At 39.9% G+C, this 27,013-nt stretch overlaps 1 protein-coding gene and 2 pseudogenes across 1 annotated transcript; 2 read left to right on the top strand and 1 right to left on the bottom strand.

Moving 5' to 3' along the window:
* Nucleotides 1-214: 214 nt before the first annotated feature.
* LOC112579440 (RNA polymerase II subunit A C-terminal domain phosphatase SSU72-like) lies at nt 215-1,611 on the bottom strand. The gene is made up of 2 exons (XM_044928963.2): nt 844-1,611; nt 215-743 (listed from the first exon to the last, which is right to left on the bottom strand). Exon 1 carries the CDS (start codon nt 1,456-1,458, stop codon nt 874-876), a length of 585 nt encoding a protein of 194 aa, XP_044784898.1. The 5' UTR covers nt 1,459-1,611; the 3' UTR covers nt 215-743; nt 844-873.
* Nucleotides 1,612-5,831: 4,220 nt separating this feature from the next.
* LOC112579326 lies at nt 5,832-6,775 on the top strand (annotated as a pseudogene).
* A 12,980-nt stretch (nt 6,776-19,755) lies between these two features.
* LOC112577648 lies at nt 19,756-20,813 on the top strand (annotated as a pseudogene).
* The last annotated feature ends 6,200 nt before the right edge of the window (nt 20,814-27,013 follow it).

The raw sequence follows: 27,013 nt of genomic DNA, 5'->3' as shown, positions 1-27,013 counted from the left end.
CAAGAATGAACATCGACATTTTAGGAATCAAAGAACTAAAATGGACCTGAATTGGTGAATTTAACTCAGATGACCATTATATCTCATGGAATATATGTATTATATGTGGTGAAATATATATTGTGGAATTTATATAGCTTGAACAATAAGAAACCAAAGGGCTCAGTTGGTAAGATCCATCCCCTATCACAAATGAGAAGACACATTTTTCTTTAAATTAGAGGTTTTATTTCATTTTATTTCACTTAATGAACTATTTAATTGAACAGATCATGCCAGGGTTTTAGTAATAAAAGCCACCAGTTATCTATCCTGAGTTTCTAAGGAAATCAGCATTAGTGAAAGAACATACAACCTAAAAAAAACATATGTCTAAGTTCAAACATTCAATACAATCCTAACTCACTAAAAAAATAGAACTCACATTTGTATACCACTCCAAAAGAGCAAAAGGAAAATTTTATCACTATAAATAAATGGAGTAGAAAATGTTTTTTGTTTGTTTTGTATTGCTGGAATATCCAATACATCACTTGTCTGGCACTCTGTGATCAGCCTTGGCTTGTCCATCGGGAAAAGGGAGTCCTCATGTTAAATTCCTTGCAGAGCCATGTGAGCTTCCAGATTAAGTACCCACACCATCATCTATCCAACTGAAAGCATTCAGGTGTCTGCTGGTAGTCCATGTTTCTTGTGCCATGCAATGATGTTCTCTTCCACTTCCTGCCCTGGGTGGGGTATATCTGAAAAAAATCATGCAGATGGTTTTGAGTTAAAAGGGCTTTGAAGACTCTTCTCACAGAAAATACCAGCTAGCCCAAAAGTCCAGGCACAAGTTCTTACCAACAAAGGAACTGAATCCAGCCAAGATCTTCAGTAGAAGCAAATAGTGTGCAGAAAACTCTTGCCTGTTTTCTTTTTCGATGCCTGGAGCAGCTTAGGCAGACTGCTTTGCATATCGTCCTCCTGCTGGAGACCCTGGCAGAGCTCACAGATGATCAGAGCTCCAAGTGTGGCTGCCTCCATGGTGTCCTCTATTTCCACGTTGATCACATGCACAGGCTGCCAGGTCTTCTGTTCTCTAGCACACAGATCTTTCACCACCACTTTATACACTCTCTCAGTACAGGTGAAGACGGCATCGAAGGGATCTCTGCACTCTTGAAATCTTTCAGGGCCAGGTTTGATTCTCTCATTTCTCCCCAAAATCTGTAACACCCCATTGCTCCTGTAGTGCATTCTGTTTTTGCAGAGAAGGTCCTTGCGCATCTGCTCATATGTGGTGGAGAAATCATATACCACAGGGAGGTTGGGTGCCAATCCTGGCAGTGTCACACGGGATCCCACTCCAAAAGACCTGACGTTGAATCCTTTCTTCTTGAGGATGCTGTGGGCTTCCATGCTCCTGCTCATGTTGCTCATACAGACCACAGCCACCCTGAGTGTGGAGGATGACATTATGTTGGCCGCTTGGAACTCCAGGCTGATGGGTGGGCTTAGAGTCTCTTAAGGGCAGAAGCCAGGGAGAAGTCAGCCTAGGTCAAGTTCTTCAAACTAATCTAGTGTCAAAGAACAGATTGTCACCTACCCCAGGTGGGAGGGGAACTTTTGATTGATAATTGGGTTAACTCTTGAGTAATTGGATTTGAATAGTGGGCTCTGACCAAAGGATCAGTTCAGGCATCAGAACAATCTGGTGATTATCACCTAAAAATCTAATTTTCCAAAAGGGTGTGGCTACCCCATGGGTGTGTTTTGAAATCTCCACTTAGCCCTTTGGTTCAATTGTGGGTAGGGCTACTATTGATATTAGGCAAAATACCTAGACTACTCCCAAGCTTGTCACCAGCCCCCTCCAATGACCTGAGAACATGCACGTGAAAAACATGTTTGAAATGTCCAAGCTTACACTTAATTCAATTATATATAAAATTGCAAGCGTTGTTTTTCTTTCTTTCCTATAATTGATACTTTAGAATTGTAACTGTCGATCATAAGAGGATACAGATAGTTTTACCCGTAAGTAATAAAATGATTCACCAGTGTAAAAAGTGATTCCTATAAAACAACCCTCCTGATAGTGTTTGCAGGAGTTACAACATTACACATCCTCCATTTGATTTTCTTGAATTCATGATGATTCTCCAAGAACTAGAGTAGCCTCCACTGGCTTTCCCATGTCTTCGGGGAGAGCTCTGTCTGACCACTCTATGCTGAAATATAGCAATTTTTTGTTCCATTTCTTTTGTTACTTTGTACCGTTGACCTAGCAAAGAATATAGACTTTAAAATTATAAATGGGACACGAAACAGTAAGGAGAGACAGTCCCATCCCTTCAAAATGGTGCAGGAAAAACATCCACTTAGAAAGCCCAAGATTTTATATCCTTGTGTCTCCATCAGGATAGTGATTGTCACACTGCAATCTCAGTAAACACACTCAGCCTTGTCAAAGTGTGAATTGGGACCCAGAGCATTAACATCAACCTGGAATATATGAAAAAGGCAACTTTAGACTCCACACCACAAAATGAGAAAATCTGGAAGTGGAGCCCAGAGATCTGTGACATACAAAAAGCCCTTTGGATGGTGTGATGTCCACCAAAGACTTACCCATGGCAGAGGTTTCTGAAACTTGGCTGGACATTGACAGTCCCTGGGATGTCACTTGACTGGACTCTCCTTCTTCGGGAAGGAAAGTAAGTATGTGACAATTTGATATGATATGTAAATCTGATAAAAAAATAATCACTCTGAAGAAGAATTTGTGGACAATTGGTGACTTTTGACTATGTTCTATATTTTGGATTATAGTGTTGTATCAATGTGAAATATTGTGACTTGGTCATTGCACTGCTATATATGTAAGAGATTATCCTTAAGAAGTTACAGCTAAATATAGGGTCATGACACTGCATGTTTTGCTAAATGGCACAACAGAAAAATCAGACTAAGAATGAGAGAGAGACAGGGCCAGGAGTGGAGGGGGCGGGGGTATGGGAAGGAGGCAAGGAGGTAGGGAAATGTGGCCAAATACTAATAGTGGCTGAATCTAAATGAAAGTTTTACTGGAATTTATAATTTATTAATGTAGCTTTTATGTGTTTTAATAATTTTGACCATAAATAAGGCTGATCACCGAAGGACTGATGCTTTTGAACTGTGGTGCTGGAGAAGACTCTAGAGAGTCCCTTGGACAGCAAGGAGGTCAAAGCAGTCAATCCTGAAGGAAATCAACTGTGAATATTCACTGGAAGGACTGGTGCTGAAGCTGAAGCTCCAATACTTTGGCCACCTGATGCAAAGATCCAACACATTGGAAAAGACCCTGATTCTGGGAAAGATTGAGGGCGGGAGAAGGGGGCAGTAGAGGACAAGATGATTGGATGGCACATCAACTCAATGGACATGAGTTTGAGCAAATTCTGGGAGATAGTGAAGGACAGGAAAGCCTGGCGTGCTGCAGTCCATGAGGTCGCAGAATCACACAAGATTGAGCAACTGAACAACAAAAATAATTAATTAATGTAGCTTTATGTGTTTTAATAATATCTAAAAAACACTTAATAAAATACTTATAGTCTATCAAATATTTCTGTAAGTTAAGTAGGTGTGGAGTCTTCCTGTATAAGCTCAATCCACCATGTTAAATTAAAATCTATGAATTTATAATCCTATACATGCACATACAGAGTAGTCTCTTCTTTACAAATATAAACATAACTACTTACTTGGGATAATTTAATAAAACAGAGAATATGTTCAAGGTTGAGATATATTACCAGAAAAAAAGATACAGGGAAATGTGGTAACTGAGTCCTCATTATAGATTTGAAGGCAGCCAAAAAAGAGGAGGGTCAAGATTATTTCTTCATTATAGCCTAACACTTAAGTACATAAAAGACATGAAAATTTTAATAAGGCCATTAAATTATCTCACATTAGCAATTAAAATTCATTATTTCAGTTTCTAGAATAGAAAATGATATGAAAGTAAGGTACAGATTTCATATTAATTTTGTCAAAATTACAAAGAAAAACTCTAAGGAATAAGTGATCTTAAAATAATCTGAATATTTGATAGTCTTTTTGTGCTGATTAAGATAGGATTAATATTTACTAATTCTCATTAAAATAGAAACAGGAATAGTTAAAGTAATTGTTACCAAAAGGAGTGTATGGCGTGTGGTGTCTGGCTGCTCGCTGCTCAAAAGCCAGTAAACAGGCCAGGTTATGGAAAGGAAAGTTGCTTTATTTCAGATGCCTGCAACTGGGGGAGAGGGGTGGCAGATATCTGTCCAAAGGCCAATTCCCCCTACTGACAAGCAGGGGGTGAGAGAATTCATAGACAGGCAGGCGCAGGGCATGGTGGTGTGGGGGTGTGGCGCTACATGCAAAAACAGCATAGTCACAATGGTCTGACCAGCATCTTCTTGAATGCTTTAGGTACAGTTAATCTTCAGTTCTGGGGTCCATTAGTTTCAATTCCTTTGAGGTCAATTCTCAGAATTGTGGAAGCTCATGTCCTAGGTACAGTCTGCTCATCATGTAGGTAATTTCTCCACCTCGGGTTTTAGTATCTCTAAGACAGCTCACAGGATATGGCTCAGATTGTCTACAGCCCTTGAGAAAGAACTGAAGGTCCTTGACTATGCTTGATGACTGCATTATTATTAGTCTCCTTAGACAGTTTTCCTTTGTTTTAGCATTTCTCTGATTAAATGTATTCTTTGATTAAGGTTTCCCTCAGGCAAAAGGCAGGCAGAGGACATGGGAAGGGACAAGGACCATATGATCCTGCTCCATTTCATAATGACATAATATCTCATTTATTGAAAATAATGTATGTACACACCCAATTCAAGGATGAAAAGTTGTGGAGAAGGGGTTGGTTTTGACAGATACAGAGAACCATAATAACTTTACTCATGTGGATACAATGGAAAGGGTGTTGTTAGAAATACAGCTCTAAATCTGGGTCCCTTGGGGCAACAGCCTTCCCCAGAGTCTTCAGGCAAATGCATAAAAATCTCTGCTCCCTGATGCCCAGCTCTCAGAGTCCTCCTTGATTCATCACATTCTATTCTATGAAGACTGGGTTTGAAGCACGTAAGTAAGTTATTTACTGATATTGTATAAACTTTAGGGAAGGGAAGAAAATTACAGCATCAAGAGTAAACTGTTTAGGGGAACCAAAGCAGACATTTGAAAATATTAAGACCTTTGGTGTTAAGTAAGCAGAGTGATATCTAATGTTCTCCAATTTAAAAACTCATAATAATTAACTCCTCCCAGGATAGCATCCAAGCTCCTTAACTTGTAATCACAGCCAAAATACTTTTGCTTCTATCTTTTTACCATTGCATGTAGATGTGATTGATCACACAACCAAACAGGGTTGCAAACTGTTTAAAATACTTAATGCTTTTAAAAATATGTAAATGCATTAAATATTTCTATGACAGAAGCTTATCCTTAAACTCCCAAAAGACTTCATGTCATTCCCCACCTAACTGACCTCCATCCAATGACATCCCATAGCCAAATAGACTGAATTATTCATTCCATCTGGTTCCCATAGTATTTTTTCTTGGTACTACTATTATCTTTCTTTACCATATAATTTTCTTTAACTATATAAACATTCATTTTCTCTGTGAGATTATTACTTCATTTTACAGATAATATCTTGTTCATCTTCCCATCCTATATTGTTCCTGGCTCAGTCACTGTTGAAAAGAATCAGATAGATGCCATGAGCTCTGAGCACAGTCTGAAATTTTGATTATGTCTGCTAACAGGGGGTGAGGTCCTAGTCATCTGCTCCAGGTATGACTGTCTTTAACCCTACTGGTGTTAGCCACACAGTCTTCTACTTTGTGGGCATCCCTGGCCTTGAGGACCAGCATGTGTGGATCTCCATCCCCTTCTTCATTTCCTATGTCATCGCCCTGCTTGGGAACAGCCTGCTCATCTTCATTATCCTCACCAAGCGCAGCCTCCACGAACCCATGTACCTCTTCCTCTGCATGCTGTCCGGAGCAGACCTTGTCCTCTCCACATGCACAGTCCCTCAGGCTTTGGCCATCTTCTGGTTCAATGCGAGGGAGATCTCCCTGGATCGCTGCATCACTCAACTCTTCTTCATCCATTCCACCTTCATCTCAGAGTCAGGCATCTTGCTGGTGATGGCATTTGGCTGCTACATTGCCATATGCTACCCGCTGAGATACACCACTATTCTTACACATACACTGATAGGGAAAATCGGTGTGACCATAACTTGAGAAGTTATGGTACAATGTTCCCAATAATATTTCTTCTGAAAAGGCTAACTTTTTGTAAAAGTAACATTTTTCCAACCACTGTTTGTGAGCACATCGCCGTGGCCAAATTTTCCTGTGATGACGTACGAGTAAACTTCTGGTATGGATTTTTTGTCCTATTGTCAACAGTGACCTTAGATGTTGTGCTAATATTTGTATCATATATGCTTATTCTCCATGCTGTTTTCCGCATCCCTTCTCGAGATGCTCGCCACAAAACTCTCAATACATGTGGCTCCCATGTCTGTGTCATCATACTCTTTTATGGACCTGGGATCTTCTCAGCTTTCACTCCTCGATTTGCACGTCATATCTTACCCCATGTCCATGTCTTACTGGCCAATGTTTGCATTCTGGCTCCTACTATGCTGAATCCCATCATTTATGGGATCAAAACTAAACAGATCCGGGACCAGGTATCTCAGGTTTTGTGTCAAAAAAAGATATGACTTTGGAAATGGAAGCAAAACTACTGTATTCTCAACATTTTTCACTCAGAGTCTGAAAAATAAACCAGCTCACCTTCTTAATTCATTCTTACTCTAGATAGGTATTTGGAAAAAGACAAATTATGGATAATCGCTAGGGCTTCCCTAGTGGCTCAGACAGTAAAAAGTCTGCCTACAATGCGGAAGACCCGGGTTCAATCCCTGGGTCAGAAAGACCCCCTGGAGAAGGAAATATCAACTCACTCCAGTACTCTTGCCTGGAAAATCCCATGGGCGGAGGAGCCTGGTAGGCTACAGTCCATGGGGTCGCAAAGAGTTGGACACGACTGAGCGACTTCACTTCACTTCATGGATAATCACTAGATTATACTTTCCTGGTTTGTTGCATGCCTTGACATAATTATGCAGTTCTTATTCCTCCTATCTATTCTGGGGCATGGCTGTATATATTCTTCCCTTTGTCTGCTCTCACAAAGTTTTAATTTTCACAGGCTCACCTCTACCGACATTCATTCTGTTCCTTGTTCTATCAGAAGGAAGGGAGGGAGGAAGCCAGGCTGGGAGGAGGGAGGGACAAAGGACAGAGAAGGAAGGGAGGAAGGAAAGGAAAGTTTCAGAGGGAGGGATGGAGGGAAACAAGCATGCAAAAACCTCTGGCATCCATATATTTCCCCATTGCTTTTCCTCTGTATCCCTTCTTTTCCTCCTCTTGCTCCTCCTCCTCTTTCTTGTCTCCTTTTCCTCCTCCTCTGTTCCTTCTCCTTCTTTCTCTGTTTCCATCACAGAAAAACACCTGAAAGAGCTCTCTATATATTCCGGTTTCGATACTTTTCTATTTTTTAATCTCATACCAATCATTTTCCCTTCATGTTGCACGCATGTTACAGTGACCTCTACCCTGCCAAATTCAATGGTCAATATTCATTCTACATGACACATGAGAAATATTTCACACAGCCAAACAGCTCTCATTCTTGAAAATTCTCCCTCATCCCACATCAGACAATATATTAGAAATAAAAGCTGTATAAAATTACTTATTTCTTATCAGATGGAGATATTAACTGCTAATGTCTTACAAAAGATTGCTATATGTTTTCTATGGTGTATTTGTGTGCAGGTAAATAATTTTTTTTAATTTGGACTATATTCCACCTACTATTCCAGAATGTACCTTTCTCACTTAGCAAAGTAATGTAGCCATATGCCCATGCTGAAACTGTACACCTCTAGTCATTAGCAATTGCAGCCGCCAAGGATGGTGAGCCGATGAGCCCTGAGAAAACTCAGGATATGAAAACACAGGATAGTGTCTGCAGATAACTGAGCTGCATATCAAAGGAATGATTTCAGTGAGCCCAGACTCTTGCATCTTCCCATACATAGACAAGCACTAAATTCCTTAACTTGGTATATCTGGGTTTTTTAAATTAACAATTATCTTTTGTCATTCAGACCACCTGCCCTTGGTTGCAAAACTTCTATATAACCTGGCTTCCTCCTACCTTGCCTCCTCAGAGCAGTTCTCTCAGGGTTATTTGACACACTGCTTCCTCAGGCTTGAAGTCCTAAAAATTCCTGCCAAATAAATATAACTCTCAAAAAAATTCTTTAAAAACCAACTGTAAAAAAAAAAAAAACCAACCAACTGTACACGTCTGCAGGCATTTTTATCATCTTTCCATTGTTTTTATACAAAGATGTACTATAATTTAGCCAGTAGTCTTGTCAAAAAGCATTTTAAAAAGCCATACTCTTTTCAAAAAGCATTTCTCATATGTAACTTTTTATTTACTGTTCATTTCCCAATCAAGAGCAGGCTCAGCATTCTCTAAATATTACTTCCTAAGTGTCCATTATATCATCTGAAATAGATAAATGATCATAGATAATGAAATGCATAAAGAAGTTGCACATATTGCATTTGCCACTGTGGTTCACCTTTTTTCCTTTGATTTTTACACTTATTTTTACATGTCTAACTCAATGAAACTACGAGCCATGCCGTGTATGGCCACCCAAGTTGGACAGGTCATGGTGGAGAGTTCTGATGAAACACTGGAGAAGGGAATGGCAAACAACTTCAGTATTATTGCCTTGATAAACCCATGAACAGTATGAAAAAGCAAAAAGATATGATGGACGGGGAAGCCTGGCGTGCTGCAGTCTATGGGATCACAAAGCATCAGACACGACTGAGTGACTGAACTGAACTTGCATATCCAAAACTATATTTCATATAGACTACAAACATGATCTATGTGAAATCTATTTATACTTTACATACATTTTACATACATATATTTATAAATATTTACAACATAGTTTTAACATAATTTTAGCTGGTTATAAAATAAACCAGTTGATGGAAGAACCATAATTCACCTAGCCATTTGACTATTATTAACATGCAGTATATTTCAAATTTTCAGTTGTCTGAGAAAGTAATGCTTATTAAAACATTTCCTCATTTTTCCTATCCATTATTTTTAGTTTACACATGCTTCCTTAACTGGTTGAATTATGACTCTTTTCCTTTGATTTTTCTTTTCCCATTGTTTTCCTGGTGTGCCTCAGAAGTGTTTAAAAATCAAACAAAACTAACATTATTTTAATATTTGGTTTCTACTTAATTTAGCATTTGAACAATTATGGTCAGTGTTTTTAAAATGTCTGCTAATTTTAAAAGACAAAATAACAAAGAACCACTTTCAGTTCAGTTCAGTTCAGTTGCCCAGTTGTGTCTGACTCTTTGCGACCCCATGAACCGCAGCACGCCAGGCCTCCCTCTCCATCACCAACTCCTGGAGTCCACCCAAACCCATGTCCATCAAGTCGGTGATGTCATCCAACCATCTCATCTTCTGTTATCCCCTTCTCCTCCTGCCCTCAATCTTTCCCAGCAACAGGGTCTTTTCAAATGAGTCAGCTCTTTGCATCAGGTGGCCAAAGTATAGGAGTATCAACTTCAACATCAGTCCCTCCAAAGAACACCCAGGACTGATCTCCTTTAGGATGGACTGGTTGGATCTCCTTTCAGTCCAAGGGACTTTCAACAATCTTTTCCAACACCATAGTTCAAAAGTATTAATTCTTAGGCGCTCACCTTTATAATCCAACTCTCACATCCATAAATGACCACTAGAAAAACCATAGCCTTGACTAGACGGACCTTTGTTGGCAAAGTAATGTCTCTGCTTTTTAATATGCTGTCTAGGTTGGTCATAACTTTCCTTCCAAGGAGTAAGTGTCTTTTAATTTCATGTCTGCAATCACCATCTGCAGTGATTTTGGAGCCCCCCAAAATAAAGTCAGCCACTCCTTCCACTGTTTCCCCGTCTATTTGCCATGAAGTGATGGGACCAGATGCCATGATCTTCGTTTGCTGAATGTTGAGCTTTAAGCCAACTTTTTCACTCTCCTTTTTCACTTTCATCAAAAGGCTCTTTAGTTCTTCTTCACTTTCTGCCGTAAAGGTGGTGTCATCTGCATATCTGAGGTTATTGATATTTCTCCCGGCAATCTTGATTCCAGCTTGTGCTTCTTCCAGCCCAGCGTTTCTCATGATGTATTCTGCATAGAAGTTAAATAAGCAGGATGACCACATACAGCCTTGACGTACTCCTTTTCCTATTTGGAACTAGTCTGTTGTTCCATGTCCAGTTCTAACTGTTGCTCCCTGACCTGCATACAGGTTTCTCAAGAGGCAGGTCAGGTGGTCTGATATTTCCATCTCTTTCAGAATTTCACACAGTTTATTGTGATCCCCACAGTCAATGGCTTTGGCATAGTCAATAAAGCAGAAATAGATGTTTTTCTGGAACTCTCTTGCTTTTTCCATGATCCAGCAGATGTTGGCAACTTGATCTCTGGTTTCTCTGTGTTTTCTAAAACCAGCTTGAACATTTGGAAATTCACAGTTCACATATTGCTGAAGCCTGGCTTGGAGAATTTTGAGCATTACTTTCCTAGTGTATGAGATGAGTGCAAGTGTGCGGTAGTTTGAGCATTCTTTGGCATTGCCTTTCTTTGGGATTGGAATGAAAACTGACCTTTTCCAGTCCTGTGGCCACTGCTGAGTTTTCCAAATTTGCTGGCATATTGAGTGCAGCACTTTCACAGCATCATCTTCCAGGATTTGAAATAGCTCAACTGGAAGTCCATCACCTCCACTAGCTCTGTTCATAGTGATGCTTCCTAAGGCCCACTTGACTTCACATTCCAGGATGTCTGGCTCTAGATGAGTGATCACACCATTGTGATTATCTTGATCATGAAGATCTTTTTTGTACAGTTCTTCTGTGTATTCTTGCCACCTCTTCTTAATGTCTTCTGCTTTTGTTAGGTCCCTACAATTTCTGTCCTTTATTGAGCCCATCTTTGCATGAAATATTCCCTTGGTATCTCTAATTTTCTTGAAGAGATCTCTAGTCTTCCCCATTCTATTTTTTCCCTCTATTTCTTTGCAATGATCACTGAAAAAGGCTTTCTTATCTCTCCTTGCTACTCTTTGGAACTCTGCATTTAAATGGGTATATCTTTTCTTTTCTTCTTTGCTTTTTGCTTCCCTTCTTTTCACAGCTATTTGTAAGGCCTCCTCAGACAGCCATTTTGCTTTTTTGCATTTCTTTTCTTGGGGATAGTCCTGACCCCCATCTCCTATACAATATCACGAACCTCCATCCATAGTTCATCAGGCACTCTGTGATCACTAATTATACTCACTAAACAAAATAGTTAATAACTACAAAATATTTTGTCATTTAAGCATATTTTCACATATGATTTTTGTGAATACTCTATGCCTTACTTTTTTATTCAATGTCATATAACAAGTGTGTTCCTTTGACATCAAGGACATTATATAAATGTTAGTTCAGTTCGTTCGCTCAGTCATATCCGACTCTGCAACCCCATGGACTGCAGCACACCAGGCCTCCCTGTCCATCACTAACTCCCAGAGCTTGCTCAAACTCATGTCCATTAAATCCGTGATGCCATCCAACCATCTCATCCTCCTTTGTCCCTGTCTCACCCTGCCTTCTATCTTTCCCAGCATCAGGATCTTTTCCAAGGAGTCAGATCTTCACATCAGGTGGCCAAAGTATTGGAGTTTCAGCTTCAGCATTAGTCCTTCCAATGAATATTCAGGATTGATTTCCTTTAGGATGGACTGGTTGGATCTCCTTGCAGTCCAAGGGACTCACAAGAGTCTTCTCCAACATCATAGTTCAAAAGCACCACTTCTTTGGTGCTCAGCTTTCTTTATAGTCCAATTCTCACATCCATACACGACTAGTGGAAAAACCATAGCTTTGACGAGACAGACCTTTGTTGGCCAAATAATGTCTCTGCTTTTTAATATGCTGTCTAGGTTGGTCATAACTTTTCTTCCAAAGAGAAAGCATCTTTTAATTTCATGGCTGCAGTCACCATTTGGAGCCCAAAAAATTTTTGAATGTTTTGAATGTTTAATGTTAAGGTTTATATGAATCTTTGTATAATATACTGCTACATGGCATACTGTGTTCTAGTAAACTAGTGGATTCTTTTTGAATATTTACATCTGTGTAACTGACAGTATAAATAAAATTGTTATGAAATTAAGCATTAATAAACATCTGCTATATTTTGTGTCCTTAATGTACACTGTAAAAAATAGATTCTGAACATTTTTATTGCATATATGAGCAACTGGATTGCAGTCAGGTTGAATCTGTTTTTTATGCACAAAAAAATTTTAAATATACATTTTATAAATTGTAAGATAATCCATCGTTTCCAAAAACTGAATAAAATCCAATAGCAATATGCAAAGGTAAGATACCATTTTCAACTAAATTACATTTTTATTGGCTTTAAATGTTGAAAAATATTTGTACAACGTTTGGAGTTAAGCATTATTTGAGGCAAAATGAGGACTGCAACCCAGGAGGCAGGTTCCCAGATAGTTCTGAGAAACTCCTCCAAGGAAGCGAGTGGAGGAACCAGGGTATATAGAAGTTTTGCAACTAAGGATAGGTAGTCAGGAACCTCAAAGATTACTGTTGATTAAACAACAAAACAAAACAAGTACCTCGAGGTAAGGAATTTAGTTCTTTTTTTTTTTTTTAAACTTTACATAATTCTATTAGTTTTGCCAAATATCAAAATGAATCCGCCACAGGTATACATGTGTTCCCCATCCCGAACCCTCCTCCCTCCTCCCTCCCCATAGTTCTTTTCTATGTAAGGGAAGATGCAAAAGTCTGGGCTCACTGAAATCATTCCTTTGATATGCACCTCAGCTGTGTGATGGGCTTCCCAGGTGGTGCTAGTGGTCAAGAACCTGCCTGCCAATGCAGGAGATGTAAGACACCAGGTTTGATTCCTGGGTCGGGAAGATCTCCTGGAGGAGGGCACAGCAGCCTACTACAGTATTCTTGCCTGGAGAATCCCATGGACAGAGGAGCCTGGTGGCCTGTGGCCCACAGGATCACAGAGTCGCACACAACTGAAGTGACTTAGCAGTTAAGATATTCAGTTCCATCATCCTACCAAAACACACCCAGGTTCCCCTTCCTAGTCAACTATTCCCACTAACCCTGGGAGCCTTTTATCTGTTTTCTATGCTTATATTTTGCCTTTTCCAAAATGCCTCACAAATGGAATCATAGAGTTTTTAACTGAGCTATTTGTTTTAGTTGTTGAATCATAATGGTTATTAATATATTCTAGATACTAGACCTTTAGCAGATAGGTAATTTGAAAATATTTTCTCCTATTCAAGGGACTGTCTCTTCACTTTCTTGATAATGTGCTTTTAAGTAGAAAAGTTTTCACTTTTAATAAAGTCGAATTTATCTAATTTTATGTTGTGTTGTTTGTGCTTTGGTATCATACCTAATTTTTTTACTTTGCTTCCCATTGCTTTTGTTTACTAAAAGGATACTGTCTACACATAATGGCCTGCCTCAAGGAACCCTGCCCCTCTGCCTGAACACCATCCCTTCCTGGAGGCTGACCATTCCAGGAGACAGTTGCAAGGAAAATGGCCTTTTTTCTTTACTTTCTCTGCTCCGCTCCTGCTGTTTTATAAAAGAACCTGGCATCCAGACCCCAAATAAAATTATTATTTTGAGATATTAGTCTGCCATCTTCTCAGTCTTCTGGCTTTCTGAATAAAGTTGTTATTCCTTGCCTCAACAAATTTCTTAGATTTACTGGCTTGTCATGCTGCAAGCAGAGTGAGCTAGGACTTGATAACAGATTTATAACTGCTTTCTTATAAGATTTTTATAGATTAAACACTTGTATTTACGTTTTTGACCCATTTTGACCAAATTTTTATATATAGTGAAAAGTAGGGGTTTCTCTTCTTCTGTCTGTGGCTATCTAGTTTTCCCAGCACAGTTCATGAAAAAGGGCTATTGTTTCTCCATTGAATTGACTTGCCACAATTATTTGTCTTTTTTTCCCCCTCAGGATTGCTATGGGTAGTCAGCATCCTTTTTATCCTGATATTCTCTTTCTTTAAACTTATTTTTTAAATTGGTTAATAACTGTTTCACGATGTTGTGTCTTTTGTTTTTTATTTGTTTTATACAAATTCTAGGGCTTTTTTCTGTTTCCATGGAAAATGTGACTGGAATATTTCAATGCATTGAAAAGAAACTGTGGATGGCATTATGTAGTATGGACATTTTAACTATATCAGTTCTTCTGGTCCATAAACAAGGATAGCTTTCCATTTGTTTGTCTCCTTCAATTTATTTTACCACAGTTTGGGAGTTTTCAGTGTAGAGATATTCACATCCTTGGAGAAATCTATTCCTAAGTATTTTACTGTTTTTCTATTGCAAGCATGATTGTTTTATTTCTTTTTCAAATAGTTCATTCTTAGTGTATAAAAATGCAACTGTCTTTTATAAGTTGACTTTGTATCCTTCAACTTTACTAAATTCATTGGTAAGTTCTAATAGTTTTTTAGTGGAGCCATTAGGATTTTCTATATAAAAATTATATAGAAAATGCAAAATTCTAAAACTCCTAAAGGACAACAGAAGAGAAAATCCAGATGACGTTGGATTTGGGTGGCTCAGATGGTAAAGCATCTGCCTACAATGCGGGAGACCCAGGTTTGATCCCTGGGTTGGGAAGATCCTCCAGAGAAGGAAATGGTAACCCACCCCAGCATTCTTGCCTGGAAAATCCCATGGATGGAGAAGCGTTGTAGGCAACAGTCCGTGGGATCGCAAAGAGTCGGACACGACTGAACAACTTCACTTTCACTTTCTTTTGGGATAAAATGATATCATAATCACTGCAGAACTGCAAATTAAAACAACAATGAGATGCCATTGCACACCTAATGAGATGGAAAAAATCCAAAACATTGACAGCAGCAAATGCCAGCATGGATGTATAGTAATAGGAATTCTCATTCATTGCTGGTGGGAATTCAAAATGGTACAGCCACTTAGGAAGACAAGCAGATTCTTACAAAATTAAACATCCTCTTACCATACAGTCCAGCAGTTGCACATCTTGGTATTTACCCACATGAACTAAAGATGTATATCCACACGAAAACTGCTGCATGGTCATTTATAGCAGCTTTAGTTATACCTGCCAAAACCTGGAAGCAATTAAGGTGTCGTTCACTGAGTGAATGGAAAATGCACTATTAAAAATGAAATAAACAAAAGATATTTGGGTTGGAAAGGGACAATTAAACCACTATTTCAGTTCAGTCACTCAGTCATGTCCAACTCTTTTCGACCCCAATGACTGTAGCCTGCCAGTCCTCCCTGTCCATCACCAACTCCCAGAGTTTACTCGAACTCATGTCCATTGAGTCAGTGATGCCATCCAACCATCTCATCCTCTGTCATCCCCTTCTCCTCCTGCCTCAAATCTTTCCCAGCATCAGGGTCTTTTCAAATGAGTCAGTTCTTCGTGTCAGGTGGCCAAAGGATTGGAGTTTCAGCTTCAGCATCAGTCTTTCCAATGAATATTAAGGATTGATTTCTTTTAAGATGGACTGGTTGGATCTCCCTGCAGTCCAAGGGACTATCAAGAGTCTTTTCCAACACCACAGTTCAAAAGCATTACTTCTTTGGCACTCACTATTAAAAAGCCACTATTTGTTAATAGATTATTAGCAGATGAAATGATTGAGTATATAGAAAATGCTAACAATCCATACAACACTGAAACAGATTTAGCAATGTTTTAGGATAAAAGTTTAAAAAATAAACTATATTTTTAAATACTAGCAGCAAATAGTTTAAAGCAAAATTTTAAACCATTTCATTTATTATAGCACGAAAAGTAAATATGATTTCCAACAGAAACTCTACAAGCCAGAAGAAAATGCCACCATATATTTAAAGTGAAGAAAGGAAAGAACTACAACCAAGAATACTCTACCCGGCAAGACTCGCGTACAGGTTTGGTGGAGAAATTAAAATCTTTCCAGACAAGCAAAAGTTAAGAAAATTCAGCACCACCCAAGCAGCTTTACAACAAATACTAAAGGAACTTCTCTAGGCAGGAAACACAAGAGAAGGAAAAGACCTACACAAAATAAACCCAAAGCAGTTAAGAAAATGGTAGTAGGATTATACATATTGATAATCACCATAATTGTAAATGGATTAAATGCACCAACCAAAAGACGAATTGCCTGGGCAGATGAAAACATGTGCATGTACGTACTTCCACATACCACATCACTCCATTTCACTCCCCAAACTGTATGTAATTATTTTATATTGTCAGATTAATCATGTTTCCATTATGGCTTGCAATTGTAATTATCTTCTATTTTTTGTTTTGGTCTGGCTATTGATTGTGAAAACTGATAAACATCTTTACTATTGTGATTATGCAACCATTATTCACTTAATATCATTGTATCATGATTGGTCAACAGAAAATAATACAATTCTATTTCACTAAAACTACCATTTAATAGAAAAGCTTGTAATCACTTTTTAAAGTCCAGATGCATATCAGGATTATCTTGAAATATTTTGAAAAATACCAGTGTCCAGGTACTGCTGCTCTTCTACAAAACACCAAATGTGTCTCTAATAAGCAAGCATGTTTAAAAATAAGTGGACTATATGATGATCTTTTATCTAGTTTGTTATGCAGCATAAAGAAAGTGGTTGAAAATATTAGGACCATTGTCTAGAGTAAAGGAAACAGATTTAGAGAGACAAGAGCAGTTGTGTGCCGGATCCACTTGTACCTGCCCCTTTGCCATTCCATGCAACTCCACACTCAGTGATGTCACCTTGTACCATGAAATACACCTTGGGGGAGTACATACACAGAAATTGGCAAGCACTGCAAATCAGGACTATTTATTCATTTACTTATTTATCTACATATTAGGTATATATATGTGCATTTGAGCTGGGTTACCAGCACACCACTGAACCACATTCATACATATGAGCTGTCCCAGTAGAACAGAAACTGCTGTCTGAGAAAGGAGAGTGTAAGAAGTGGGAACCATCATTAGCTCTCACTGTGCCAAGGATCCCTAGAGCTTCCAGAGGAGGTTCTATGTTGGCCCAGATCCTCACCGGTGTAAGTATCTGAGGCATTAAAGAGGGTTATTCACGGCCACCCCGAACTGATCCTTCAGCACACCTACCTGATATTTGTCATTTGTTCGCTTTGTTAAACACTTTGAGAAGCTACACTTTGCCTTGATATGCTGAGGTCTAGAACTGCACAAAGGAAGAAGACAATTCCCAGACCACAGAAAGTTTAAAATCAATAGGAGAAACACGGTCAGGTAATCAAATTTTCTCCTATTCTTGAGATATGTATTTTGATGATTAAATCCCTTGTGAAATCAGAGGAAATAAATGACATATGGGGAGAAGACTTCCGCAAGCACATGGCTGACATAGTGGGCAGATGGTGAACAGTATCCTGAATAGGGTCAGCTCTTTCAGGAACACAGCAGGGAGAAGCAAGTAAATTCTCCATGATACTGAAGCTCTCTGGATCCAGCCTGGGGGAACCGGCATGAGGCCGGTTTGGAGAAGTTGCTTTAGATTTGATTCAGTAAACAAATAGCTATCAGTACTCACAAGGTACCCATAGACCACACCACAAACATTGAGCTCCTCAGCATCTCTCCTCTGGCTCCTAGAAGAAAAATTCCTCTTTACTCCCAAATATCCAGTGTCCGTCATCATCTCTAAGCTGGTCCTCATCGGCTCCTCTTTATAATCACATAACATTTATGTTGCTTCATTTTTATAACCTTTTCTTGCTACAAGCTTCTCAGCATACGGCACACACATTACTCCCCTGCCCCCCAATGGCGTTTTCATGTCTATTTTGGTGTCTTCCATCTCCTTCAGGAGGATGGGCTTCCTCAGGGAATGATCTATTCTCAAAATGGCTGTTTGGTCACAGACTGACCTGGCTTTGGTAGCTGCCCACAGCAGGAACATCTTCACACACCTCTACTGGGTTTCTGTTCCACAATTGCATTTTTAGGACAACTTTAGTCACTACTTAAAAGGTACAGGAATAAAAATAGGAGAGGGTTTTCCCAATCTGTTAAATAAATTCAGAAGTGAGAAGTATCAATCCTGGAAGGGCAGAGAACACTCATTGTGACTTACTTTGTGCTGGATCTTCAGTTATGCCCTGTTGAAAATGCAGATCTTGAAAGTTGTTGATCAAAATACTTCATTATTTCACGGATTCCTGAATTTGCAACTCCCTGAGTTTTGCACCAAGCTCCTCTCTTGAGAATGCAGATGACCTGGGAGTCAACTTCAGTCATAGTCAGAGAGGGCATGGAAAGCGTAAGCCCTTGAGTTTGGCCTTCATAGTATAAAAACACTTCTTTTACAAATAGCAATTTTGGATATTGATTCAAGGGGAAAAGAAACTTCTGTCCACTAAACCACCTGTGTTTCTTCTAGAAACTGAAACAATTGAACCTTTCTTTCTTCTTCTCCATTAGCTCTTAGAATTTGGGCCCACTGCTCCTCCTTCCATGTGACCTCACAACTCCTCTTTCTTATGTAGTACAATAGATAACTGCTACTGCTAAGTCACTTCAGTCGTGTCCGACTCTGTGCGACCCCATAGACAGCAGCCCACCAGGCTCCCCCATCCCTGGGTTTCTCCAGGCAAGAACACTGGAGTGGGTTGCCATTTCCTTCTCCAATGCATGAAAGTGAAAAGTGAAAGGGAAGTCGCTCAGTCGTGTCCGACCCTCAGCAACCCCATGGACTGCAGCCTTCCAAGCTCCTCCATCCATGGGATTTTCCAGGCAAGAGTACTGGAGTGGGGTGCCATTGCCTTCTCCGACAATAGATAACGGGACTCGATTATGAACTCCTCAGCCTTCAGCTGGCCTGGATACATGGTGCACAAGTGTTTTAGGTCGTTACCAGAATTTTATCACTGTTGCCTAGAAAGAAATTGACAAGGGACACATTAAATATTGATGAGATTTCAAAACTCATATTATACTATCCTACTCTTTATTCTGTAGTCAAAACAATAAGACATAGCTACCTGCTCAGGGAAAGCCTTTGTTCTGCTCCTCCCCTGATTCCCTATCCATAGTCACAAAAGTATTTTCAAAGGTAAGTTCATAAATAACTCATTCTTAAAACCAACATAAATACAGAATAAATTATTCTTTCCTTTCTGTTTGTATATTGGCTTAATTTTGGACAACAAGATGTTAATCATTACCATACTCATTTAATTTTCTCTACTGCTTTATGGGTCTATCTTGCTCCTGAAATTAAGGCTTCATTCAGATAGCAAGTCATACCTTACTTATCTTTATTTATATATATATATATCCAAAATTCCTGACATCACCAGAATGGAATGGGATGAAGTAGGAACCAAAATCAAATGATAATTCGAAAGAAACATTTGCATATATTTTTGAATTCCTCTGTCTCCATGAATAGGCATGAGATTCTGGAAGAACTTCCCAAGTATGAGGACCTTAAGCCACACTGGTGCTAGCCACACAGTCTTCTGCTTGCTGGGCATCCCTGACCTTGAAGACCACTACATGTGGATTTCCATCCCCTTTGTTATTTCCTATGCCTCTGCCTTGCTTGGAAACAGCCTGTTCCTCTTCATTATCTTCACTGAGCACAGCCTCCATGAACCCATGTTCCTCTTCCTCTGCATGCTGTCCGAAGCAGACCTTGTCCTCTCTGCGTGCAGAGTCCCTCAGGCCTTGGCGATCCTCTGGTTCCATGCTGGAGACCTCTCCCTGGATTGCTGCATTTGTCAGGTATTCTTCCTCTCTTCCACTTTCATTTACAAGTCTGGGATCTTGCTGGTGATGGCATTTGACCACTACATTGCCATATGCTACCCCCTGTGATACACCACTGTTCTTACACATACACTGATAGGGAAAGTTCATATATCCATCTTCCTAAGAAATTATTGTACAGTTTTCCTGTAATATTTCTTCTGAAAAGACTGACTTTTTATAAAAGTAATATCCTCCCAAACACTGCTTGTAAACATTGTCCTGGCAAAAATTTCCTGCAACGATATCCAACGAAACGCTGGAGAAGGAAATGGCTATCCACTCCAGTATTCTAGCCAGGAGAATTCCATGGACTGTATAGTCCTTGGGGTCGCAAAGAGTCGAACACATCTAAGCGACTTTCACACAGAACATCTGGTTTGATTTTTTGTCCTAATGTCGACCTTGGTCTTAGATGTTGTGCTAATCTTTGTTTCATATATGCCTATTCTTCGTGCTGTCCTCCACATCCCTTCCCAAGATGCTCCTCACAAAGTTCCCAACACATGTGGCTCCCATATCTGTGTCATCATCCTCTTTTATGGACCTGGGATCTTCTCAGTTCTCACTCAGTGGTTTGGATACCACATTCCACTCCATATTTACATTCTTCTGGCCAATGTCTATATTCTCATTGCACCTACATTCAATCCCACGGTTTATGGGATTAAGACCAAGCAGATTCGGGACCTGGTAGTTCATTTGCTGTTTCCAAAGCAGATATGACTATAATAATGGAAACTACCCTTATGCTTTCCTCAATAATGCTCATCATGCTTTAGGTTAGCTTTTGTATCAAGATGTGGAAGGGTACAGTGGAAATACTAATCAAATAACTTTGTATCTTGTTGTCATAGAGCAATTTTATCAGGGATGGGTTTGTAAATGTTTCTTGCAATGTCTTTAAGAACTCATTAGATATCACTGCCTTTGGGGTCTTAGTTCACTTTCTTATACATAGAATTCATAATTAGATTAGTTCACCTCCCTACTCCTAGGCTGGAGGTTAGAATGTAATGCCCTGGAAACAGTGACCTTTCCTGGGTAATTGTTAAACTCTTATTTACTAGGGTATTCTATGCTTTGAATGGCTACACTTGTTTTATTCCTCTCATTCAGACATTTTCCTGCCATTTGCCCCCATGTTGTAGCTTTCATCATATTTTTGCTTTTTAGACAATTATAAAATTCATATATATCTTAAAATTCATATGTATTCACCGTTAACATAATGTTACCATAAATAATGAACATATGTATCAGTAAATCTTTATCCTTTCAAAACATTAAACATAGCAAATGTTTACTAATTCTTTCATTTTATTTATATTATAAACTGTTTGGAAGAAAGTATTCAACATGAGAGCAAAGACAGTACAAAAATGTAAGAGTACACTGAGCAAGCATACGTAAAAAACACACTGATATATGTAGAGGTGTAGCCAATGTGGCAGAGTCGGAAGACCCTAAGCTCACCTGCTTCCATGGGCAATCCCAAATTGCAACCATTTACAGAACAGCTATCAATGAAAATGACCCTAAGACCAGCAGAAAAGCATCTCCACAACTAAAGATGTAATGAAAGAACCACAACAAGATGCATAGTGGTGTCCTGTGTCTCCTGCATTGCAGGCAATTCTTTACCATTGAGCAACCAGAAAAGCCCAGGAGAAAGAGAGGGTAGGACAAATTGAGAGAGTAGCGTTGACATATATGCACCACCATTTGTAAAATAGATAGCTAGTGGAATGCTGCTGTATAACACAGGGAGGTCAGCGTGGTGCTCTGTGATAACCTAGAGGAGTGGAACAGGGAGGAGGCAGGAGGGAGGCGTAAGAGGGAAGGGATATATGTATACTTATGGCTGATTCACATTGTATGGCAGAAACCAACAAAACATTGTAAAGCAATTATCCTCAATTGAAAATATATATTTTAAAAAAGGTCTCTCTATTTTTCTGTATTTTCTCTCTCTTCTCCAGTGGGATAACTCTGTTGAAACATCTATGGTCTATTTCTGCAAGTGGGGGCACCTTGGTCCAGGGGTAAATGCATTTGTAGTTTTGTCCTGTGTGGAAAGATTCCCTTTGTACAGCCTATACTATTTTTCATGACTCCCAGCAATATTTGAGAGTAACTTAGTCCTCACACGATGCCTTCAGACTATATTGTCAAGCTTTCAGACATTTTCAATTGGATAGTGTTTCCAATAAGGCTGACTATCTGCACAAATGCATGCCAATAGTCCTTCCCTACCCAACCCCTCCACTGTCCACACAAGCCAATTCCTCCTTCATGAGGTGTGGTCTGTTCCCCACTCCCTTGCACCTGTGATCGCCTCATGACTTTCTTTGGCCAGTGGAATAATGTGGAAGTATTATATCCTCTGCCCTGTGGATTCAGAGTGAAGTGAAGCAGGAACAACAGTCAGAAGGGGGATATATACATCAAGAAACAACTGAAATGAGGGATTTTAAATAAATTAATCATGAATGAAGCTACTGACACACATATTGTTAGGCTGTTGGCTCTTGGATATAAAGTCCAATATCACCCAGAGCATGAAACACAACTTGCTTTGACAGACCCACAGCCATGTCCACGTGCCCTGTCAAAGAGTCCCAAAGCTATCACTGGCATACTTAACATATCTAATTACATGTACATTCATGTCTTTCACCAATTTGCATTCAAATGCTGCCACTTCACCTACAACAACCGTCTGAATATTTCATTTGCCTCTGTGTCTTAACTGGAATTACATTTGTCTAGTCAAGAAACCACTGTATGTCCAGTAGCACATCTAAATCTTTATTTTTCCATTCCTCACACTTACAAACATATTATTGTTAGTTAGCAGAGAAGGCGATGGCACCCCACTCCAGTACTCTTGCCTGGAAAATCCCGTGGATGGAGGAGCCCAGTAGGCTGCAGTCCGTGGGGTCGCTCAGAGTCGGACATGGACTGAGCTACTTCACTTTCAGTTTTCACCTTCATGCATTGGAGAAGGAAATGGCAACCCACTCCAGTATTCTTGCCTGGAGAATCCCAGGGACAGGGGAGCCTGGTGGGCTGCCGTCTATGGGGTCGCACAGAGTCGGACACGACTGAAGCGACTTAGCAGCAGTAGCAACAGCATTAAAAATGACAAATTTCCCCTCCCTTTAGCAAAACCACCAACACCAGTGGTGTTAATACCACTGGAAACTATTCTCTCACCATATTTAACAACACCTGTTCTAGTCCCAACCCCCCAACTCCGGGGTTTTTTAATGGAGTGCCAGAAGTCCCACAGAGAATGTACCAGCACTCTGGTCCAAACTGTGGCTGATTTTGGTGGATCTGAAGCTGAAAAGACCTTGCCACTGTGAGGAGCATCCTGAGAGGCTGGTAAAAGGACCATCCAATGACAAAGATCAGGACTCAGCATCCTGGGACTGCAATCACCTTGAGGAAGTCTGGAAAATACCTTTGGAATGCTGCCAGCAGTTCATGAGTGCGTGCATGCTACGTCACTTCAGTCATGTCTGACTCTGTGCAAGGCTATGGACTGTAGCCTGCCAGGCTCCTCTGTCCAGGGGATTCTCCAGGCAAGAACAGTGGAGTGGGTTGCTATGCCCTTATCCAACCAGCAGTTTATAGTCCTGGCCAAATTCTGTAGGTCACATACCACTCCACGTAAATGATCTCTGTGTCCCCATCACCCTCTCTAATCTGTCTCCAACTCTCCACACAAGGAAGCCCCAGGTGCTGCGCGTTTCAGGAGAAAACATGAGCCCAGGCAGCCTCCCAGCAAACTTTTACTCACCTTCTGTTTTCATTCACAGAAACTCCAGCAACTAAAAGTTCACCCACTCAATGCCCACGATGTTCAGGGTTTTGACAACTTCCTCATCTGCATTTTTCTAACTCTACAAGAGACACCAGCTTCTATAGTTCCACAAGAAATCTACCACTAGATCAAAATGTGAAACACTAAATTCACCAACCTTAAAGTTCTAACTTCCCAAACATTTTTATATTTTTATGACCTTTAAGGTGACTTAGACAAACCACATTCTACAATCTACTTTATCCCCCATCCCATTTGTTTTAATTTACTCACAGACACATTGTATGTTTTTAAGTAAATTTTAAAAATATATATTTTGGTCTATAGTTGATTTAGAATGTTATTTTAGTTTCTACTGTACAAGAAAGTGAATTAGTTATACACACACTCATATATATCCCCTCTTTTCAACCTTCTTTATCCATATATATCTATATAGGTCACTACAGAGTGGAGAAGAGTTCCTTGTGCTATAGACAAGGTCCTTGAGCACGTGCATGCCCCATCACTCAGTCATATCAGATTCTTTGCAACCCCATGGACTATAGCCCATTAGGCTCCTCTGTCCATGGGATTCTCCAGGCAAGAATACTGGAGTGGGTTGCCATGCCCGCTTCCTGGGACTTCCAGACCCAAGGATCAAACCTGAATCTCTTATATCTCCTGCATTGGCAACTGGGTTCTTTACCACTAGCACCACCTGGGAAGTCCAGAAAAGGTCCTTATTGGTTTTCTATTTTATATACACTTTATATTTTGTAATTAATCACTGTTATCTCTCCATTGCAGTACCTGCAGCATTTTAATTGTCTGTCATTTTTGCCATCCCTTGCCCAAACACATAGGAACTCAACTAGCATGAAGAAAGAACTTTTTAGGAAAGAAGGCGTTTTCTCCACGGAATTCACATGGATTGAACAATAAGAAACCAGAGGTCTCACTTTGTAAGAACCCTGCACTACCACAAACAAGAGGACACTTTTTCTATAATTCAGAGGGTTTTATTTCATTTTACTTAATGTCATGAGCTATTTAACTGAAAAAATCATGCCAGGGTCTTAGTAAATGCCACCCATAATCTATGCTGTTTCTCTTAAGATTGGCATTAGTAAAAGACATACAATCTAAATATAAATATATTTCTAAGTAAAAACAATTCACTAGAATGACATCTCAATAAAAATTTATATACTTATATAAAACTACAAAAGAGCAAAAAGGATATTGTTTTAAAATGATGAAATAGACAAGTTTCTTTCCTGATTATACTGAACAAAACATGTCCACCACTCCATATAAGCCTTCATTAGTTGATCTGAAAAGCAGAGTCCTTCAGGTTCACTTCCTTGCAGAGCCATGTGAGCACTGAACTGTTCTCCAAGTCAAGTCCCCACACCATCATCCCTCACATTGGAAGGTTTTTGATGGCTCCCAGTGATTCAAGTTCCATTATCCATATAATGCTTTTCCCCTGCATTTCCTTGCTTGGGTGGGGTGCACCTGAAAAAAATGATAAGGATGGCTTTTAGCGAAAACGGCTTTGAGATCCTTGCACAGCAAATACCGCCTAGCCCATTGTCCAGGCACAGGTTCTTACTGACTACGATACTGAAGCCAGACAAGATCTTCAGTAGAAGTAGACCGTGTGCAGAAAGCTCTTGCCTGTTTTCCACTGGGCTGCCAGGAGCACCTCAACCAGAGGGTCTTCCACATAGTCCACCTGCTGGAGGCATTTGCAGAGCTCACAGATGGTAAAAGACCCAAGGGTGGCATCCTCGGGGTCGTCATCCATATGTCAATGAGAGGATTCCTATTCTCCTGACAATTCTTTATGTGAAGTCACTAGACACAGGTCCCATTCAGAGCAAACCCAACCAGCACAAAGATCACCCATTCAATACCAAAGACATTCAGTGTTGTTACATTTGCCCAACTGCTTTTGTCTACACCCTCCTCCAAGACAGCAACTTCCCAAGTTCCATCCAGATCTCTGCACTACATCTAAATCTGAAGCAGGACACTCATCAACCTTCAACTGTCAACCCTCCAATCTTTTGTTATTTTTTCAGCTCTAAGGACTCTTAGACAAACCATGTCCCAAAATCCATTTCATCCAGTCCCATTCCCTTTAACTTTTCCATGGACACTTTCTATGTTGAGTTTCATCACTGGAGTCACTCCTTCGGAACACCAGCCGCACTTTTACATGCTTTATCATATTTGCCTCCTCCATTCCTCTACAGACAGGAAATCAACCGAAAATATTTTCTCAATTCCTTCCAGTGAATGTTCTGACAAAAGTAAGATCTCCTGGACAGATCATTTCTCTCTCTTATAAAGGGAGAGAAATTTCCAACATTCCCTATTTGCATTTTGTGTTCCCATCATTGGAGATGATCATCTCAACACACCATCTGATCCCTTTCCCATTCCTCCCTGACTGACTCAACATCAGATGAAAGACTGACCTTGAAGCTCATTGAATCTACCTGGAAAGAAACCCTCACCTCCCTACCACCAGCACTGCCCCATGTGGGTAAGTACACCCTGTCACCGGTGTGGAAGGACAGAAAATTGACATTGCTTCTAAATTCTTCCCTCTCTCTCCTCTTCAGCATGTTCTGTCCTTTCAACTCCACTATTTTCCTAGGATCCCACAGCTTCTCCCCCTGTCCAGAGCTTCCACCTTACTGCTCAATCCACACTTCTCCTCGGGAAATCCTCTACTAGCTCATCCCATGCCACCAGGTCCACCCTTGCTCCATCCTGCCTTTGCTCTGTAAATAAAATACACATCAACCTTCTGACATAGCAAGATACCTCATTCAACCAGGCCAACTCCTCTTTTCCTTTATTTTCTCCTGTAAGTTACACAAGCCTAGGTCTCATTGCTGGTCAGACCCAAGATGATTCACTTCCCTACAGACAGAATCCACGTTTAGAGGAGTTCAATACTCAATGAACCTTTTATGCATGAAGAAAATCCGATGGAGGAAAGAGCGCTTTACCCTGTAGAATTCATTCAGCTTGAACAGTAAGAAACAAAAGTGTTCCTTTTGTAAGATCCAACCCCTACCAAAAATTAGGAGATCCA

The sequence above is a fragment of the Bubalus bubalis genome, chromosome 16 (genome assembly GCF_019923935.1).
Source record: "Bubalus bubalis isolate 160015118507 breed Murrah chromosome 16, NDDB_SH_1, whole genome shotgun sequence".
Classification (NCBI taxonomy): domain Eukaryota; kingdom Metazoa; phylum Chordata; class Mammalia; order Artiodactyla; family Bovidae; genus Bubalus; species Bubalus bubalis.
This window is presented reverse-complemented; position numbering and strand designations above follow the sequence as displayed.